The 20,568-nt window shown below is 37.5% G+C and overlaps 2 protein-coding genes across 2 annotated transcripts; one reads left to right on the forward strand and one right to left on the reverse strand.

The window, feature by feature from the left end:
* Positions 1-185: 185 nt before the first annotated feature.
* On the reverse strand, positions 186-2,292 carry mrpl17 (mitochondrial ribosomal protein L17). Its single transcript, XM_046833640.1, has 4 exons — positions 2,227-2,292; positions 1,854-2,039; positions 680-748; positions 186-601 (listed from the first exon to the last, which is right to left on the reverse strand). Exons 2-4 carry the CDS (start codon positions 2,025-2,027, stop codon positions 341-343), a joined length of 504 nt encoding a protein of 167 aa, XP_046689596.1. The 5' UTR covers positions 2,028-2,039; positions 2,227-2,292; the 3' UTR covers positions 186-340.
* A 2,742-nt stretch (positions 2,293-5,034) lies between these two features.
* Positions 5,035-20,565, forward strand: pigm (phosphatidylinositol glycan anchor biosynthesis, class M). The gene is made up of 5 exons (XM_046877650.1): positions 5,035-5,400; positions 6,996-7,522; positions 10,266-10,524; positions 14,910-15,011; positions 20,355-20,565. The coding sequence occupies exons 1-5, from the start codon at positions 5,122-5,124 to the stop codon at positions 20,523-20,525; spliced, it is 1,338 nt and encodes a 445-aa protein (XP_046733606.1). The 5' UTR covers positions 5,035-5,121; the 3' UTR covers positions 20,526-20,565.
* Positions 20,566-20,568: the final 3 nt, after the last annotated feature.

Here is a 20,568-nt window from a genome sequence, read left to right on the forward strand (position 1 = left end):
TGTCATTTGACACACAAACTTAAGTTTTGTGTAGATATATAATATATTGAACAGCACAGTAAGTGGAAAGCACCATAAATACGTTACTCTTAGTAATGCAGTTGGCCTTACTCTTCAGACCAAGAACACCTAGAAATTTTATCTCTGTAATATGTTGAACAAAGAATTAACTTGAAGGCCTGAAAAACATTGTTAGAATACGGATCATTTTATTCAATCAAATTATTTTTACTACAGTGTTTGAAAGAAGACATAAATAAAGGCTTTACATATCCAAACCTTTGTACAAAACCATTTACATTGGTGCTAAACAAAACAGTGTACTATGATGATGAACGAATCATGAGTCCGTAATTTTAGCAGCCATTTGGGCTTTTTCTTCTCTGTACCCTTTTAGAAGCTGGTTAACCAGGTTCAGGTCATTCGTACGTCTAACAGGAAACAATGGTGGGAATGGGTTGCCCTTATACTCAATAACAGCCATAGCAGCCCGGTCCAGGTTTTCCCTGTTTGGAATACGGGCCATCAGAGTATATCCACTGGACTGGTTTTCAAACCTTGGAGCAAGTACTTTGAAAAGCTTCGGAATCAGATCTTTTTCCTGGAAATAATTGAGAAATCAAGTGAAACATACTATTTACTTTTCTTTAAAAAAAAGTGAAAAATAAGCAGCACCTACCGTGAGCCAAAAATTTGCCATTTCCATTGACTTTTTATTAGTATCTCCTTTTTTGGCGTAGTCAATTAACTGGCAACACAGGCAAAAAAAAAACAAAAAAAAAAATTTTTAACACAATCAATTCAACAATAATTCTCGCTGATTTATTTATTTTTATATTAACTGGTCGTGATATTTATCTGTTCATCTGCCTGTTAACACATCTATGACATATTATAGCATTACATTTCTCTTATCTCCAGTGATATATTGCCATATTACCTACCTTACCTAATCTGCTCTTCTTGTTACGGCTACATTTTTTAAGTTAACGTTTTTAAGCTGGTCACTAACAATGTTTAATGTTTAAACCATGATTAATCTAGGTGTATATACATTTCTTTTAAAGTGGCTCCCTTCAAAGTTTCAACTTTTTAGTATTATAAATATTTGGAGACACATCCAGAGTGACTTACATTTTATCTCATTCATACAACTGAGCTGCTCTGGGGTTAAAGGCATTGCTCAGGGGGTCAGGGGTGGCAGCTTGATATGGCTGCGATTTGAACCCTAACCCTTCGCATCCAAGTGCAATATAAGTGATTTTCACATAAAAAGCCAGCCATTATTACAGTTTATTAATACAAAAACTGCAGAAGGAATGTAATTTTATTTAACATCAAACTGGGACATCTTCACCACTGATAATTTTTTTCTCACATGGAGAAACACTACCCATGTTTACTCTGCTTAAGACAACCCACTGAAACACAGACAAGCCCACCAAATCAGGTGCAGTGTTCCACATTAGTTTTCTCAGCAACCTAATATATTGATGATGTCTTCATGTTTTAAACATTTATTTCTATCATGTTAATGGTCTCACTAATAAAGTCAACCACAGAATATTATAATCGAATTGAGCAATTCGGAACATCTGGTGATGTTTCTGTACTCCAGACTTATTAGCAGCCAATTTATAATGATTGTATTGTACAATTGTACAAACTATTTCTATTTATTTGGACAATTACTTACTTTGTCCCTTAGAAGGCGTTGGGAAACATGTAATTCCAAAGGTTGTGTGCTTTTGTATGATTGTCTGTACGGTTTTCACCACCATGGGGATGTTTTAAGTTAAGACACTGCTGAGTTCTGATCTTGACCTGTCTGAACAGCAGTCATGACATCTTACCTTTTCAGCGTAAAATCTAACCTCGTCGGCTCGGGCTCGGGTAGTCTCGATCCTCTCATGTCGAACCAAACCCGTTAGGATGTTCCGAAGCATATTTATTCGGGATTCAGGGCCCAGGCCAATTCTCCGTGCCACCCGCCCGTGGGAGATCAGCGCTCGGATTGTGAGACGCATTTTGCAAAGGTACTATGAAGGACACGAAGATTTACAAGATCTCAAAGAAACGATTCCAATGTTTAAATATATATCTCTATGTGTGTCTCTAGCTTGTGTTTTAATATCAGGGATTATTAATGTTTATAATATCCCTGAGTAAGTATCAATATAACTAAGAAATGACTTGATGCTTTACAGCGACAGACTAAACACTCACACGCTCTTTTCCTACGCATGCGCACCACTGTAACCGTGTTCTTCGAATTGAGGCGTAATCGACGAGTTTGGTATATTAACACCACCTGCTGGACTGGAGAGTGTACTGTATAATTTACTGTATATCTAAACCCTGTAACCCAATCTCAATTATACTGGATTAAGGGTAGTGTGTCAAAATTGTATTATATTATTGTTATGTATAATATTATAATAGGAAAGAGGTTCCGAAGCTTTCAGTTTTTTCCCTCAAGCCATTAGGCTCCTCAACACACCATATTGAACTGTACCAAACTCACACACAAACTCACTGAACTGTGTATTACTGAACGTGAACTCATACACATACTCAAAACCCTATTTCAGTTCATACATATCCATGTCTTCAGCATTACTAATATTATATTATAACCATATTATACTGTTTAACTGTACATTGTACTGTATAACATATTAAATAGTAGGTTTACTGGTCGGCGCTATTATGGGTTTTGTGTATATGTCTCACACTGTCCTGTATTGTCTTTTGTCTTGCACTGTTTGCACTCGGTTGCACGCGATGCACTTTATGTGGCGATGACACTTACTTTAGTCCTTAGCTCTGTTTTCTGTTATGTAGCTCTGTGTTGTGTGATGTAGCTTTATGTTGTTTTATGATGCACAGGGTTCTGGAGAAATGTTTTATTTCACTGTGTACTGCGTCAGCTTTATATGGTTGAAATGACAATTAAAGCTTCTGAAAAATTGACTCGACTTGATTATTATATTACTGTATTATACCAAATTGATAAAAACCGGACAGAGCTGGAGGTGCTGCAAGGAGTGATGAGGATGGACAATATTCGAAATCAGAGGGAAAGTACAGGTAGGACATTTTGGAGACAAAGTAAAAGAGGAGCTAATGAAACCACCTTGAATTTTTACTGTTTACTGTCATAAGCATACCATGTATATACACTTTTTTTCTCATATATATATATATCTTTATAAATTTTATATAGTTTATACTTTATTCATCTAACTTCTTTTTCTTGGTTTATTTTTCTCCCCATCCTATTCCCTCATGCCGGACCGTCATAAAAAGCATTTCACTTCATGTCATACCCTGTATGTATGTGTATGTGACAAATAAAATTTGATTTGATTTGATTATTTTATGAGATCATGCCTAGAGGAGGGACTGGGGTATATCGCTAGAAGAATGCTGACAGGCAGGAGGAAAAGATGAAGGCCAAGGTGGAGCTTTAAGAATGTCTAGAGAGAGGACATGCAAAAGACATGCATTTATGATTTCCCAATATTTAGAAATTAATAAATAGAAAACATTACTTTGTAACCTGCTTAACTTATGAAGTTTTATAAATCGGTGAAACTTATAGTACAATTAAAACATATAAACAATTCCTTTTAAAGTTCAATAGAGTTTAATGCCTAATACATCTATTTAGGTTCTAAGCAACACTGGCTCTAGAGACATGCAACAGCTCTTAATTTAGTTCAGAATCTTGTTCCAAAAAAAGATTAGACATTCACTAATATTCTCTAAATTCATTTCAGTTTACTTTATTTGCTGATAAACATCAAATAACATTATAATGTTAAATTAGAAAGGACACCCGTGTTAGTGAATTCTTTCCATGTTTTTCCACATCTCGTGTATGTACATGGCGAGCCAAATCAAAGGTCACCATTTGCCTTAGTTTTGCCATTTTTGCTTTAAACATATAAACAGTGCTATGCTTAGCCTCTGTGAGAAGTGATGTGGTGGACAGTTGGAGCTGCTATATATATATATATATATATATATATATATATATATATATATATATATATATATATATATATATATATATATAAAATGGACATTTAGTGCAACCCAGATGAGGATGGGTTCCCTCTTGAGTCTGGTTCCTCTCAAGGTTTCTTCCTTATGCCATCTCGGGGAGTTTTTCCCTGCCTCAGTCGCCACCGGGTTGCTCATCAGGGACAAACTTTCACTTATAAAGAACATAATAATTTTTAATCACCACATTATCTGTGTAAAGCTGCTTTGAGACAATGTTCATTGAAAAAAGCCTTGTTTCAATATCCTGTCTACTGTGAATTATTTAGTTGGATTATCTTCCATAGCAATATTCTCCAATTTGCAGCACTGTTCCTCTTTTTGCCCCTTATACAAACCATAAAGTTCAGACTCTTCCAATTATTTCTGAGGTCTATAAGTATAGGTTTGTCTCTCTTTTTTTTATTCTTGCAACTTCAATTGTTTATGAAGTATAATTAAGCTAATCGTGATGACCAGACCATAGATCTTTGGACCCATTTGTAAATATTTTCATGAAACTGGATTTTGGAGTGGAGGGATTCTGGTGTGTGAAAGAAAAAGGATGCCATGCAGAAGGCAGTTGGTTTTAACAGCTGAGTGGCAGGTTAAAGAAATTAAACTGAAAAACTGGGATTACGCAGCAAAAAATGAAAGATTTCAGTGTGTTTAAATACAACAAATACGTACAAATGAAAATACTTCAGTAAAGTACACATACACAAAAAATCTTCTTAAGTACAGTAAAAAAAATCTTTACTGTCCACCACTGGGTTATCTGTAATCACTATTTTTTATTATTATTATTATTATTTATTATCAATACTTCTTTCTTTAGATTAAATAGCATTGCATTTATTCATTGTTTAACCAGATGTTTATTTTGTCCTATATTTTTATTTAGTTCCATGCAAGTGTTTGTTCATTAGCAATGAGCCCTCCACCAACCTTAATAACGTGTGATGACTTTTATTTTGGAAAATAATACCAGTTTTACCAGGAAGTAAACAATTGAACTGGTGTATCTTTTGAATTTTCGTAGTCTTCAGCAAGTATTGACGTAAAAATGAATGCATGTGGATGACGGGCGATGAGAATGATCCAGCGAGATTAAGACTGAGGATAAAGATTGAGTCATTTGCTGATTATATTCCCTGGCAGACAGTCATCAGGTTATCAGGTGGCACCATGCTTCCAGTACAACTAATGACTTTCAGGAATCTGCACAGCGTCGCGTTTATTATACGCGTGATTTTGCTTGGCTTTGGGATTTATCAAGACAAAAACATGGTGGTCAAATACACTGACATCGACTATCACGTCTTTACAGACGCATCCAGACTTGTAACACAGGTGAGATCTAACGAAACCAGACTCTGAAACCAGACTTCATGTCTTGAAATACTCAAACCTGTAACACCCTGGTTAATATGAGCATTTCAAAGCATAAAAATACACTGAACACCTATATAAAACCCTAAAAGGTGACGTGAATAGCATTGATGATCTTGCTGCATTGCCACCAGTCAGGGAGAGGGATATATTAGAGAGTAAGTGAACAATAAACAGACAGAGTAATGCTCAGTGATACATGTGAAGTTCAGGAACAATCTTTAGAGGAACAACAACAACAGTTCAAAGTGTTGACTGTTGTGGGCTCCAAAATTTCCCAGATTTTAATCTGATCAAACATCCATGGGATGTTTTTGGTCTCACAAATCCAATCCTTTAAGGTCCCCACCTCACATCTTATAAGACTTAATAAAGGATCTGTTGTTTATATCTTGGTGCCAGATTCAGTACCACAGTACACCTTCAGAGTCCATGTCAGAAGGGGGACCTGCACAATATTAGTTTCAAAGAAGCTGTTTGGTGACTGTCTAAAGAAATAACCAAATATCTAAAGAAAATATCTGCAAATTGTTCTTTTTTTAGAATAATATTTTTAAAAATGACTTTTCTATAAAATTGACAAAAAATAAATTATGTAACTAATTAAATGATTGATTAATTTGGCATTGTATAGTAAAGTTATACAGCAACAAAATGCAGTTTAGCATCTGTCAGAAGAGCATCATGGACATAATTGACAAGTTTTATATATATATCACATCAGTAAAACAAATGTTAGGTGATTAAAAAATATTTTCCCGGTGTAGTTTTTTTTTAAATATCTGAGTAAAAAAGATGTTATGAATTAATGTGTGTATTTATTTATATTTTTGATAAAAATGGTAAAAAACAGAAATACGCGGTGCATTAATTGTGTTAATAAAATTAGATAGATAGATAGATAGATAGATAGATAGATAGATAGATAGATAGATAGATAGATAGATAGTATCCCACAAACGTAATTACACACTCATGTTTTAGCATGGCATGATATGGTATGTCAGTGCCACATGTGAATGGAAAGCTCTCAAATATAGATGTGAAATCCACCCAGCCATATAACACATGCAGAGTTTCTATAGATGCATTATTTCTTTATTTTTACTGCATTGAAGCCCTTATAATAAAGCTTGATCTTAAAGTACTCAGGATTTGGTATACTCTTCTGTGATTAAAGATTAATATTTATGTCGCTTTTCTGCAAATGCTCATGTACTGTGCACAGCTCAGATGTCTATCAAAGAAGCGATAGCAAGCAATTCATCTATTGAGTCGATAAACAAATTTGAGATTTTGAAAATTGCACAATTGATTTAACTTCCCAAGTTGCTTAATAAATTAAAAAATATTATCTTGCATCTAACAATAATATTGCTAATAGAGTTCCTACTGCAAGCTGCTAATGTCTTTATACCTGCTCTATGAATATTTATAAATAGTTGTTATAATTTACACTTTATACCCACACATCTTTGACACAAGTACAAGAAATTTTATTCAGAAAGTAAATGCTTTAAAACAGTGTTTTGATTATAACTTTTCTGCTTTCATAGGGTGAGTCTCCATACAACAGGTCCACCTACCGGTATACACCACTCCTGGCGTGGATGTTATCACCTAATATCTACTTGACCTTTCACTTTGGGAAGCTGCTGTTTGTGATTTGTGATGTACTCTCCGGTGTCCTCATATACCACATACTGACCCTTCGAGGTTTATCCTGTGATGCAGCCTGTCATTTCACAGCTCTTTGGCTTCTAAATCCTTTACCGATTGGTGTATCAACACGTGGGAATGCTGAAGCACTGCTGGCTATTTTGGTTCTATCCACTCTCCTGTGTTTGCAACTGAAGAGACATTTTACAGCAGCATGTCTATATGGTCTCTCTGTCCATATGAAAATATATACAGTAATATATGCCCTTCCCATTGCCCTTTTTATATCAAATCAAAAGGAGTTGAAGAATCGGTACAGAGGTGTTTCTAGACTATTCCTTACCCTTTTTCATAAGGATCTGGTTCTATTTGCTGTTGTTGCAGGAGTGGTGTTTCTTGGACTGTTTTTGACTTTTTATTGCATGTAAGTTAAAATAATTTGTATAGAAATTAACCATATTTCTAAGATGTTTGTACATTTTCCTCATTTTATTTTGACTGGCAACCACCAAAATTGCTTACATCTGTTTCATATAGTAAGAACACTATATACACAAAATAGAAAGAATGCAATATTCAATCCAGTTCTAAAAGACAGCATTAGCTAGTAGTACAAATAACACAGTATCGACTTTGCAGTCAAAAGCAATGCAAGTTGTAATGGAATAGTAGAAAAACATAATCAAAAACTGGTTTGCATGTCCAGATATTGTTAGGAGCGTTTTATCAGTGGCAGAAACAAAAATTGATGTAACCTGAATGTCTATATTATCCTTGTAGTTTATTGATGCTTTATGCTGTGCCTCTGTGTAAAAAGATTGTGTATGTGTGGAGTGGACAGTTAGATAGATAGAAGATGCAGTTCTAGTGAGTTAGTCAGTCTGATTATCCAGAAGGTTCCATGCCCATGGATGCAGGTTTTCATTCAACCCAAGCAGAAGCAACAACTAAGCCTACTGAAAGTCAAGATTAGCTTAATTATACAGGTGGAATTAGGTGTGGCTCTTGTTTAATTAGAATGACACACCGCCCCTTTGTGGATCAGATTGAGCACTCCTGACAAGGTGGCTAACAAATCATTTGAATTTTGAAGCTGGGTCCTAACTTTCTAAGCTCACTCGATAACCCTCAGAAGGGTACAAGAAGGAGGCAACAAGTAGTGTGTCAAGGCACCTTGACTTTCTTTACTCTTCTCAGAAAGTACCGCTTCTGGCTATAACTGCATATTACACATAGGAAACAAAACTGGATTCTCACTGGTCTACAGTAATTAAGACTAAAGCATTGTCATCACATTTAGACTACCAGAGACCAATGCTGATGATCTTGTTTTTTTTGGTGTTAAAAGTAAATTGCTCTCTAAACACTGTGGCGGTTCTGGAGCTTCTCTCTCTAGGTTAATTTTTTATTGCCAGAAATATGACCACTGTGCTTTCTGCAGTCATTATGATGTTTGTTGAAATTGTAAATACACCCATTTGGCACAGTACTTTATAGTAGAACAGTTGTTATTATAACCAGTAAAGAACTAGATACTCAGGCAAAATCTCGACAAAAATCTGGCGACATGATACGCATCACAATACAGGGGTTGTGGTATGAACTTTTCAATACAATGCAATAGCGTAACAAGGCGATATATTTCTTATTTTATAAATAAGGTCGATTGTTTAGGAAAGCTGTCATGAAGAATACACCACCATATGCAAATCTAAGCCAAAAAACTATTTAACCACAGCACAGAGGGATCTGCAAAATTACACTGCTAGCGCTAACCCCTTAAACCTACACATACCATAAAACCTGTGCCAGTCTTACCCGTATCATACCTCAGTGGCATCAATTGTTTTGCAATACATGAATGCAATTAGTAAGTATCTTTTTTCCTAATATGCACATTTTTAAAAAATATATATAAAAATATAAAAAATGTATATGCACATAGTCTTTAAAGACACATAACATGAAATGGGATTGATGATTATTGTATTATATTATTAGTATTACCATTGATATTAGGTTAATAGTAGAAGCATGATCTGAGCCCTAACTAGTGTTTTAAATGTAAAAGCAGCAGGGCAAGGCAGGCTATAAGTGTGTGGCAGAGTGGTGCAGATGCTCATCACAAAGTGCAACAATGACCGGCACATATTGTTCCTGAGGTTTTTAATGCAATTTTAACATATTTCTGCCTGAAAAACAGCACATAAACAAAACATATTGCCATCAGTGCATGCCAGTCAACTCTGCTATTACTTCTGGTGGAAATTATACCCATAATAATTTTTTACAGCAGCGCCCCCAGGTAGTATGTGGATAATAATCCTAACATTAGTGGTGTGCCATTCTGCTAGTACTTCCTGTCACTGTTTAAGTTTAGAGATAAGAAGACTGCTATCTATCTAGCGGTCAGGAAAAAAGCAAACAGCAGCCATTAATCTTGTATGAATTTTTTCATTATTAATATTGATATTGCTTTTTTGAGAATTGATACAATATCGGCAAACAAAATATTGCGATACTTGCATGTATCGATATTTTCTTGCACCCTTATTATATACAGTAAATGGCCAAAAGTATGTTGACACCATTACGTGTTGTTAAACACCGCATCCCAATTCCACGCATATTAATATGGAGTTGTCCTCCTTTGCTGCTATTACAGCCTCCACAGTTCTAGGAAGATTTTGCTCTAGATTTTACAATGTGATTTGGTTATTCATCTAAAAAAGCATAAGTGAAATGAGCACTTGTATAATAATGTTGAGACATGGCATTATGAGTTATACAGTTACACAACCAAAAGAGCCCTTTCATAGTTTTAAACACACTGGATAGGTGGCTTTAGATTTTTTAGGCTGATTTGGAAGTATTTTAATATGTTAGGTGAAATCTAATTGGACAAAGGTTGCCTTGTTTTTACAATTATCATGTTGACAAACATGTTCAATCTCGAACAAAAAATTGCGGACCAATTAGTTGCTTAATATTATTAACTAGAGGTCAAATTTACATGACCCTTGCATGTTTGTCTTCAGATGTCTTTAATTAATATCATTTATTTGGATAATATAATACCAGTATTTCTTACAAAAACTATTTTTGATTTAGACAATGTAGATTATGTCATATACCTGAGTATTATAAAATTCTCTTTACATTTTTAGGTATGGCTGGGATTTCCTGCAAGAAACTTACCTGTACCACTTAACAAGGCGGGACATCCGGCATAATTTCTCCCCATACTTTTACATGTTTTACTTAACAGCGGAGAGTGAATGGAACTTTGTTCTGGGACTAGTGACTTTTCTTCCTCAGGTTATACTGTTGCTTCTTACCTCTCTGGCCTTCTATGAAGACTTGCCTCTCTGCTGCTTCCTCAACACAGCCCTTTTTGTCAGCTTCAACAAAGTCTGCACCTCTCAGGTAACACATGATAAATCATAATTTACCTTGAATTTACATGATATTTTATCCTTGAAATATGCTGATCCTTTTATTTCTTGTATTATGAATGGATTTGATTTTGAATAGATTTATTGCCCATTTTGTCCATCAGCCTACAGTTGATTGACTTTAATCATGAATCTAAAATGTTTTTTGAGATTTTAAAACATTTTAAATAAAATTAAAAGAAAAAAAAATTCTTATTATAAGTCTTATTCACAAAAGAGTTCATACCCTTTGTTTAGTACTTTTTTGAAGGCCATTTGATGGCAATAGCAAGCAGCAAGTTTTTCAGGATTTGTACAAGCTTTCCACACTTGGATTTGGGCAATTTAATACATTTCTTCAGTCCAGACTGGATGGTGAGCATCTGTGAACTGTCATCTTCAGAATAATCTTAAGCAGTTTAAGTCTGGCTTTGACTGGAGTACTCTGAAGCCATTCTAGATTTCCTTCGGATGTTTAAGATCATTGTCATGTTGAAACTGTTGCACCAGTCTAAGTTTTTTCCATGTATGTTTCTGGATTTGGCTTCAATACTGAGAAGCACCCTAAAGCAAGCCATAAACCTGATTCATTTTAGGAATGGAAATTTCTTCAGACTTAGTGCTTGTTGTGCGCAAAAAGTAAATTTTTTTATTGTTTTGTATTGTTTTAAAGATCACAAAATCTTACTTCTTGCCCGAGCCCTTTATTAAGGACGTTATTAAGAGTGCCTTTTACTCAACATTGGCTTCCATCTTGCCACTCTTGCAGGGTCTCCTATTGCTGCACAGTATTTCTTTCTGAGTTACTGTTATTATGGGGTATTGTTGGAGAATTTTGAGGAAAAAATAATAAGGCTTTGTAATAAGGCTGTAACATAACAAAATGTGAAAAAAGTGAAGTGCTGTGAATATTTTCCAGATGCACTGTAAAAAGAATTACAACAATTTCCTATTATTCTACTACTTCTACTAATTCTACACAATTTTGTTCTTACTCTGTAATTAGGACATGAATACATAATGGAATACCACATATTTACATTTTGAAATCTGTTTTATAAAGAGGTGTTGATTACGCTTCTACAACAACCCAGCCATTAGGGTTGCAAAAGTCAGTGCACTCTTAGTGCCGGTCCCAAGGCCAGATAAATGGGGAGGGTTTCGTTAGGAAGGGCATCCAGTGTAAAACGTGCCGAAACAAAAGCGGATCACAAACCAGAATTTCATACCTGATTGGTCGAGGCCTGTATTACCAACGACCGCCACATGTATTGTTAGCCAACAGGGTACTAGTGGAAATTGGGCTGCTGTTAGCTGAAGGAGGAGTAGTAGAGGAGGAAGACATCTACACAGATAGCATTGAAAGGAGAAGTGTAGGAGAGTGGAAGTTAGGGTGGGCACTTTAAATGTTGGTAATATGACTGAAAAAGGGAGAGTTAGCTGATATGATGTAGCGGAGAAAGTTAGACATGTTGTGTGTTCAGGAGACCAAGTGGAAACGGAGTAAGGCCAGGAGCATTGGAGGTGGGTTTAAACTGTAAAGTAAGAGTTTAGTGGAGGTGAAGAGAGTTTCTGATAGGGTGATGAATGTGAAGCTGGAAGTTGAAGGGGTGATGACAAATGTCATCAGTGCCCATGCTCCAAAAGTGGCTTGTGAGATGAAGGAGAAAGAAATTTCATTCTGGAGTGAGTTAGATAAAGTGGTAGAAGGTGTACCTAAGAAAGAAAGATTAGTGATTGGGGCAGATTTTAATGGGCATGTTGGTGAAGGAAACAGAGGTGATGAGGTTATGGTAGGTATGGAGGATGGAATTGAGAGGATGAAGAGTGGAAAGTTGGTTGGACCAGATGACATAATGGTAGAAGCATGGAGATATTTAGGAGAGATTTTTACCAGATTGTTCAACAAAAATTTGGAAGGTGAGATGCCTGAGGAATGGAGAAGGAGTGTGCTGGTACAGGTTTTTAGGAATAAGGGAGATGTGCAAACCTGCAGTAACTGCGGGGGAATAAAGTTGATCAGTCACACCATGGGTAGTTATGTTATATTTAAGTTATGGGTAAAGAGTAGTGGAAGCCAGGCTGAGATAAGATGTGACGGAGAAGAGTGATAGCAGGAGTGATTTGTGATAAAAGGGTATGTGCAAGAGTGAAAGGGAAAGTTTATAGGACTGTGGTGAGACCTGCTATGTTGTATGGTTTAGAGACAGTGGCATTGAGTAAAAGAAAGGAGGTGGCGCTTGAGTTAGCAGAGCTGAAGATGTTGAGATTTTCATTGGGAGTGACAGGGATTGAAAGAATTAGGAACAAGTTTATTAAGGGGGCCGTGTATGTAAGACTTTTTGGAAACAGGATGAGGGAGGCTAGATTGAGATAGTTTGGACATGTGTAGAGGAGGGACATGGGGTATGGAGGTAACAGGATAGAAGGCCAAGGAGTAGGTTTATAAGTGTGGTGAGGAAAGACATGCAGGTAGTTGGTTTAAAAGAGGCATATGTAGAGGACAGTATGGAGTATGGGGTATGGAGACGGATGATCCGCTCTGGCGACCCTTAATGGATGAAGCCGAAAGAAGAAGAAGATTACGATTCTATAACATCTTATCTCTGACTGAAGGTCTTGCTATAAGATACATTTTAAGGAAAAAACTATTAGGACACTTGACCATTGTTCTAATACTGTAATGTGTAATGAATTTGCATTCTAAATACATAGACATTAATATGGAGTTGGACCCCCCCCCTTTGTAGCTTTCCACTTTTCTGCAAAGGCACAGAATTTTGAAGTGCTTTTGTGTGAATTTAGATAGATCACTTTAGATAGAACTTTGTAATTTCTGCCCATTAATCCAGTAGAGCATTTGTGAGGTCAGGCAATGATGATATTCCAATTCATCACAAAGGCATTCAATGGAGTGAGGGTCAGGGCTCTGTGCGGGTCAGTCAAGTTCTTACACACCAAACCTATTAATTCATGTCTTTATGGACTTTGCTTTGTGCACTGAAACACATTAATGTGGGTAAAGAAAGGGACCAAACTGTTCTTACAAAGTTGGAAGCATGCCATTGTCCAAAATGTCTTGGTGTGCTGAGGCATTAAGATTTCTCTTTAATGGAAGTAAGGGGTCTAATCCAACTCCTGAAAAACAAGTTTATACCATTATCCCTCCTCCACCAAACATTACAGTTGGCACAATGCAGTCCTGTAGGAAAAGTTCTCCTGGTATTCGCCAAACCCAGATTATCAGACTGAAAAAAATGCGAAGCATGATTTGTCACTCCATAGGACAGGTTTCCTCTGCTCCAGAGTCCAGTGTCAGTATGCTTTAAACCACTCCATCTGATGCTTGGCATTGTACTTGGTGATATAAGGCTTGCATGCAGCTGTTGCTGTTCTTAAACACGTCCACTATCCAATAATACCACTGGCAGCTGGCCGTGGAATATCTTGCTGGGAAGAAACTACACAAACTGACTTTACAAGAGATGAAACTACACAAAGCTGGAATTCTAGCACAATACTACTTATTTCTGACCATGTGATCTATTTGATCCCAGAGCAATTTTCCAACCATCCAGCTGAAATACTTTACCATCCAAGTTTGCTAAAAGTGCTCTTTTCTGGTTGGATATTTTTTCTGGCGATCCAGTTCAGCCCAGAGGACGGTTTAGATTTGGTGAGTGGGCAGGCCATTTCATGACAGATAACTCTCCAGCAGACTGTTTGCTCTCTAAATATTGATTACATAGCCTGAACATATGCTTCAGGTCATTGTCTGGTTCTATGGCAAAGTTTCATTGTTCAGTTTTCCTTTCACACAGAAAGTGATCAGGCAGTCTTGCAACACCTTCTCTCCTGTTCTTCTTCTCACATAAGCTCTTTTCTTAGGGGCAAAAATTTTTTCCTGTCCAAAGAAATTCTTCCCATCATTCCCTGTCCAGTTCTTGTGCCTTTTTTGTTGCATATAAACAAACTGAATATTCTTGTGTCTTAAAAACTATTAAAAACGGTTGTTTCCAAACTTTTGCCCAAACAACACTTGTGCTGTCTGAGTCCCTTTTGTATTTTGAATATCTTCAATAAGGACTTGAGATCAGGGATGTGGTGGATCTTTAGCCTTTTGTGGTGACACTGTATGCAAAATGGAAGAATTTACAATCCAAATTATAATCTTACTGGCAGCAAGATTTTTCATTCCAAAGGTTTATAGTGATTAAATAGTTGCAATTAAATGACTATTAACCACTGTTTTATTCAAAATCTATCTATTCATAACTACAAATGAATCGCCTCCAAACCTGCTTGCATAGTAAAATCTATCAAAAGAAATATGCAGCGCATTTTATAATCCATGATTCTGCCCCTGTTTTGATGCAGTATTTTCTGTGGTACCTGTGTTTACTGCCTCTGGTCCTGCCACATCTGAGACTTACGATAAAGCAAGGGATTGGGCTACTGCTGTTGTGGTTCATTGGACAGGTATGAAATATGTTTATGCTTTACATAAAAAAATTATGAAAAAAAACCCAGTTTCTATCATGTTAGCCTCCCTGCTGTTGTTGTTGTTGTGTGATAGAGAAGAGCAGGCTAATGGCATAAATTAATGGGAAAATGTAGCTATTAAATAGATTTTACATATCATGAGAGGGTCTCAGCCCAGAGACTGCACCACCATGGGGGCATGATACGCCGAAATGGCGGACGCATAGACTTTTCGGGTGAATGAAGCCAACACTTTTTTTTAACCATACGGCCAGTGGACTGGATCCAAATAGTGGTGCTCACACTGACGCTGACCCACCCAACACGCTGACCCACCATCGCCGGCGTTTTACGAATGGGCTTGGTAAGCAGTGTCTGGGTCTTAAAGAGTGAATCAACACTCCGGGAGAGATAGCTGGCTAGCGTATACTTCAGCCCGGGGCATCGACCCGTAACCGCGCACTTTTAGTCCCACTACGTTAGGGACTACGAAGAAGGTTGGCCGAAAACGGCTTAAGCCAGGACCTGGACACCTCGGCAGACCCCGACACAGAGGTTGTGACGTAGGTGCAGAAAGCGCTTACTGGAACCAGCATGCCGCTCTGTAAAAGCACCCCCTAAAGGATTTGCATGCACAGCAAAGAGCGCGGCGCAATATGCGCAGATCATGCACAGAATGTGCAGGGTATCTGCACTAAATGTGCACAGAATGTGTGCAGCCGGCTCCCTCTGGAACCACCCTAACATGCTCCGTCCCAAGCAGTCTCATAGGCAGCCACAACCTCCATAGCTCCTCAAGCCTAGCTCGCAAAGCCCCCTCCTAAGAGGAAGAGGGGCAGAGCTAAATGCTCTTGTCGCAGGGGAAAGAAATGTGAAGAAAGGCGTGCTTCTGAGCCTGTGAGCGAGTGCTGGACCAAGCAGGTGAGTTTGGAGAAAGAGACAAGCCCGTCTCGGCGAGAGCGGGGCCAGAACCGCCCATAGCTGTTTCGATACCAAATACAGACTACTGCCACCTGCTGGTTTTGGACAGTTATGTTCTCTCATGGTTAATTGCATCAGATTTTTTTTAAACACAAGCAACAAAAATTAATCATTGGCTTAACTAATGAACTCAATGCTAGTTTGTTATTTGGTTCTTATGATATGTAAAATGCATTTTTAATAGCAAAATTTTCCCACTATTTTATGCCATTAGCCTGTTCTTATCATACATACTTTATCTAGCCTTATATATTTCACGTGTTAAAAAATATCTTGCTATTTTGGATAAAGAATAACAATAACATTTGGAGAAAGAACATGAGTAACTTTTTGGAACTGTATTGTTTTTCCACCAACTGTAGTATAGGATACAGGTAGGTAGGGGTCTTAAAACCTAGTAACAAGTACACTTAATAGAGAGTTCTGTGGTGTTTAATAAATGTTTAATTTATTTAACTTCTTATTAATTAACTGATTTTATGAGATGGGGGTAGGCCAAACATATTGGCTAAATAAATCGGTATCATATATCAGTCTTCGGCTGCCCTGATTTCTAAATATTGGCATCGGCATCAGCCAAAGAAAAAGCCTCTAGTGAAAATAATTGAGAAAAATGACAAGACATTGCTCGCTCTTATAACATGAATCATTCAACCATCTGCACAATTCTAAAGAACAAGGACAAGAACATGGAACAGGTGAAGTCTGCTGTGCCAAATAGGTCAACAATATCAAAAATATTTTATTTATAGCATTTTTATGTTTGTTCACTGAACAAAATTATAAACGCAACACTTTTGTTTTTGCCCCCATTTTTCATTAATGCGGAACTCAAATATCCAAGACTTTACACAAAAGGCTTATTTCTCTCAAATATTGTTCACAAATCTGTCTAAATCTGTATTAGTGAGCACCGAAAGAATCCATCCACCTCACAGGTGTGGCATATTAAGATGCTGATTAGACAGCATGATTATTGCACAGGTGTGCCTTAGGCTGGCCACAATAAAATGCCACTCTAAAATGTGCAGTTTTATAACACAGCACAATTTCTGTAAAGCTGCTTTGAGACAATGTCTGTTGTGAAAAGCGCTATATAAATAAACTTGACTTGACACAATGCCACACATGCCGCAAGTTTTGGGGGAACATGCAATTGGCATGCTGACTGCAGTTCATCATCGTAACCAACTTGAGTGTGAAAATGCTCACATTCGATAGCGTCTGGCACTTTAGAGAAGTGTTCTCTTCATGGATGAATCCTGGTTTTCACTGTACAGGGCAGATGGCAGACAGCTTGTATGGAGTCGTGCGGGTGAGCGGTTTTCTGATGTCAACGTTGTGGATCGAGTGGACCATAGTCGCGGTGGGGTTTTGGTATGGGCAGGCGTATGTTATGGACAACGAACACAGGTGCATTTTATTGATTGCATTTTGAATGTACAGAGATACCGTGATGACATCCTGAGGCCCATTGTTGTGCCATTCATCCACGACTATCACCTCATGTTGCAGCATGATAATGCACGACCCCATGTTGCAAGGATCTGTACACAATTCCTGGAAGCTAAAAACATCCCCGTTCTTGCATGGCTAGCATACTTACCGGACATGTCACCCACTGAGCATGTTTGGTATGCTCTGGATCGGCGTATACGACAGCGTGTTCCAGTTCCTGCTAATTTCCAGCAACTTTGCACAGACATTGAAGAGGAGTGGACCAACATTCCACAGGCCACAATCAACAACCTGATCAACTCTATGTGAAGGACTCCACTGCATGAGGCAAATGGTGGTCACACCAGACACTGACTGTTTTTCTGAACCCCTGGACCCCCAAATACAGTAAAACTGCACATTTTGGAGTAGCCTTTTATTGTGGCCAGACTACGGCACACCTGTGCAATAATCATGCTGTCTAATCAGCATCTTAATATGCCACACACCTGTGAGGTGGATGGATTCTTTCGGCAAAGGAGAAGTACTCACTAACACAGATTTAGACATATTTGTGAACAATATTTGAGAGAAATAGGCCTTTTGTGTGCATAGAAAAAGTCTTAGATCTTTGAGTTCAGCTCATAAAAATAAGGGCAAAAGTGTTGCATTTATAATTTTGCTCAGTTTATTTTTATGAACTACATTGTACAGTGGAACCTCAGGTTACGAACGCCCCGGCATACGTATAATTCAGGTTACGAATCGCAGTTCATCAAAATTTTTGCCCCTGGTTACGAACAATATATCGGGATACGAACGTCGCGCACCAAAAAATCACAGGCAAGTTGGTTGTTTTTGCTCTATCCACGCAGCTCGTCACATCAGTTAGCGTCCTGTGTCCCTAGCGAGAGCATCGTGTTACTTATCCGCTTGAACTTTTCCCGGCAGCAGCGTAACAACTCGTTAGTTGATGCTCGTGGACTGATGAGATGGACAACATTAGCCGATGCATAACCACTTTACTTGTTTTTATGAAGATAGATTAGCAGGGTTACAGTCTTTTCCGAAGTACAATACCCATAATGAATTTCACTCTGGACTTCAATACCAACTGATAGTAGCCTTAAAGAAACAGCTCTCATTTTCCCTCTAATGCAACAATTGTCTCAGCGTTCGTGTTAATAACACTGTCTTTAATATTCTATAATATAATATATAATAATATATAAATAATATAATATAATAAGATTCTCCTTCAAACAATAACTCTCCCTCCTCCCCTTCTCTGACGTCGTCTCCTGCAGCGAGTCTTCTCAAAGGGAAAGTACCCGGTAAAGATGTTTTCCTCTTTTGTATGTTTTTATGTGGTATAATTTAAATTTTTTAAAAGTAAATAATATTAGTGAATATTGGCTTTATTTTTATTAAAGTAATATTTTTGGTTGTCCAGAACGAATTACCAAAGTTTCTGTTCATTATTATGGGGAAATTTTTATCGGGATACAAACTTTTCAGGTTACGAATAAAGTACCGGAACGAATTAAATTCGTAACCCGAGGTTCCACTGTAGATTTGTTCCAAAGGTGTATAAATCTCACTTTGTTGGATTTACGTAAGTAAACAAATTTCTGAATGTGCTCCCGGAATGGAACTCTGATTTATTGTATTATTATCATTATTATTACAGTGGAACCCGGTTATCTCGCCCTCGGTTACCTCGACAACCCTATTAAGTCGACGTTTTTGAAGTGGAACCGCCAAATTCTCAGTTTTTCTTAGCATTTTTTATCGGTTATGTCACCGAAACCTGATATCTCGAGCACAAGGGGGGAAAAATTTGCCATTTAACGTCGGTTATCTCGGTGCAGCCGCAGAAGAACTCGCGGAAGTGGCGGGAAAATCAAGGCTTACAGCTGCTACAGGTGTTGTATTGTATACTGGTGAATCTCTGCTGTTAGTTAGTGCACATATGCCTTTTGTTGTTAAATTTTATGTGATTAACGGGAGGCGAAAGCCGCGCTTGGCGGCGCGGAACGTGTGATGACCATCCAAAATCATAGAATGAACACCGGCAGGATCGGGGGGGAATCAGGGGGGAATCCGCGATGCGCTTTGGGAAGAAAAGCGCAGCCGTTGAGAAAGTGCCGGTGGGAAGGCACGTACCGGGATACTCATGCGCGATAACAACGACCGCCGTGAACCAACATATACCAACAATAACGGACAGTAAGAGTGTGGAAGTTTAAATAGGAGCTGGTGATGATGCTAAACGAGCACCATATGTGCGCGATTGAAGCCGCGGGAGCTTCCGAGAAAGCGGCCGAGAAAACACCTGACACGTTGAAGGGGGCCGAAGGGGGCGTGGCAGGTGGATTCCTGACAGATAAACATGTACTGTATGTATTTTTATAGCATGCCTTCATCAAACAAATCGCGGCAACGCTGTTGTGTAAAAAACCCTTCAAAAACACGTGCATGCACATTCTCATTTATTAACGCACATCATGTATATAAAGAAATTTTAAGCACGTTAATATACTGCCGCCATTTTGATTTTCATTTATCTCGATCATCGGTTACCTCGATGCTTTTTGGCGACCCCCTAGGACATCGACATAACCGGGTTCCACTGTATTATTATTCATTCATTCATTCGTTCATTCATTAATAATGAATAATTTGGTAACTTATCTTTAATACTTTAAATAGAAATGCCTTTCTTCAATAACTTTAAGGCCCTATACTTCTAATACAGTTTAATCAGCACACAATAAATAAATAAAAAAGTCCCAGCAATCAATAATTAAATTATTTATGTAAACTTCTAATTGTTTGTTTACATGTTTCTTAAGAGTGGTATTTTGCATATACTAAAATGTGGTGAGTTTGACATCATCTTCCTTCATGTTACCTTTACAGGGCTTGTGGTTGGCACCAGCTTACTACTTGGAATTTGAAGGACGCAACTCATTTGTGTTCATATGGTTTGCTGGCCTGCTGTTTCTGATTATCAACTCGGTGGTAATGGTCCAGATTATCAACAATTACATACCAAAAACATTTGTTAACCAAAAAAAGAAAAGAAAATAAAGCCTGGAATGAAGATGATTAAATAAACAAATGATTTGTATTT

The sequence above is a fragment of the Silurus meridionalis genome, chromosome 21, assembly GCF_014805685.1.
Source record: "Silurus meridionalis isolate SWU-2019-XX chromosome 21, ASM1480568v1, whole genome shotgun sequence".
Taxonomy (NCBI): Eukaryota; Metazoa; Chordata; class Actinopteri; order Siluriformes; family Siluridae; genus Silurus; species Silurus meridionalis.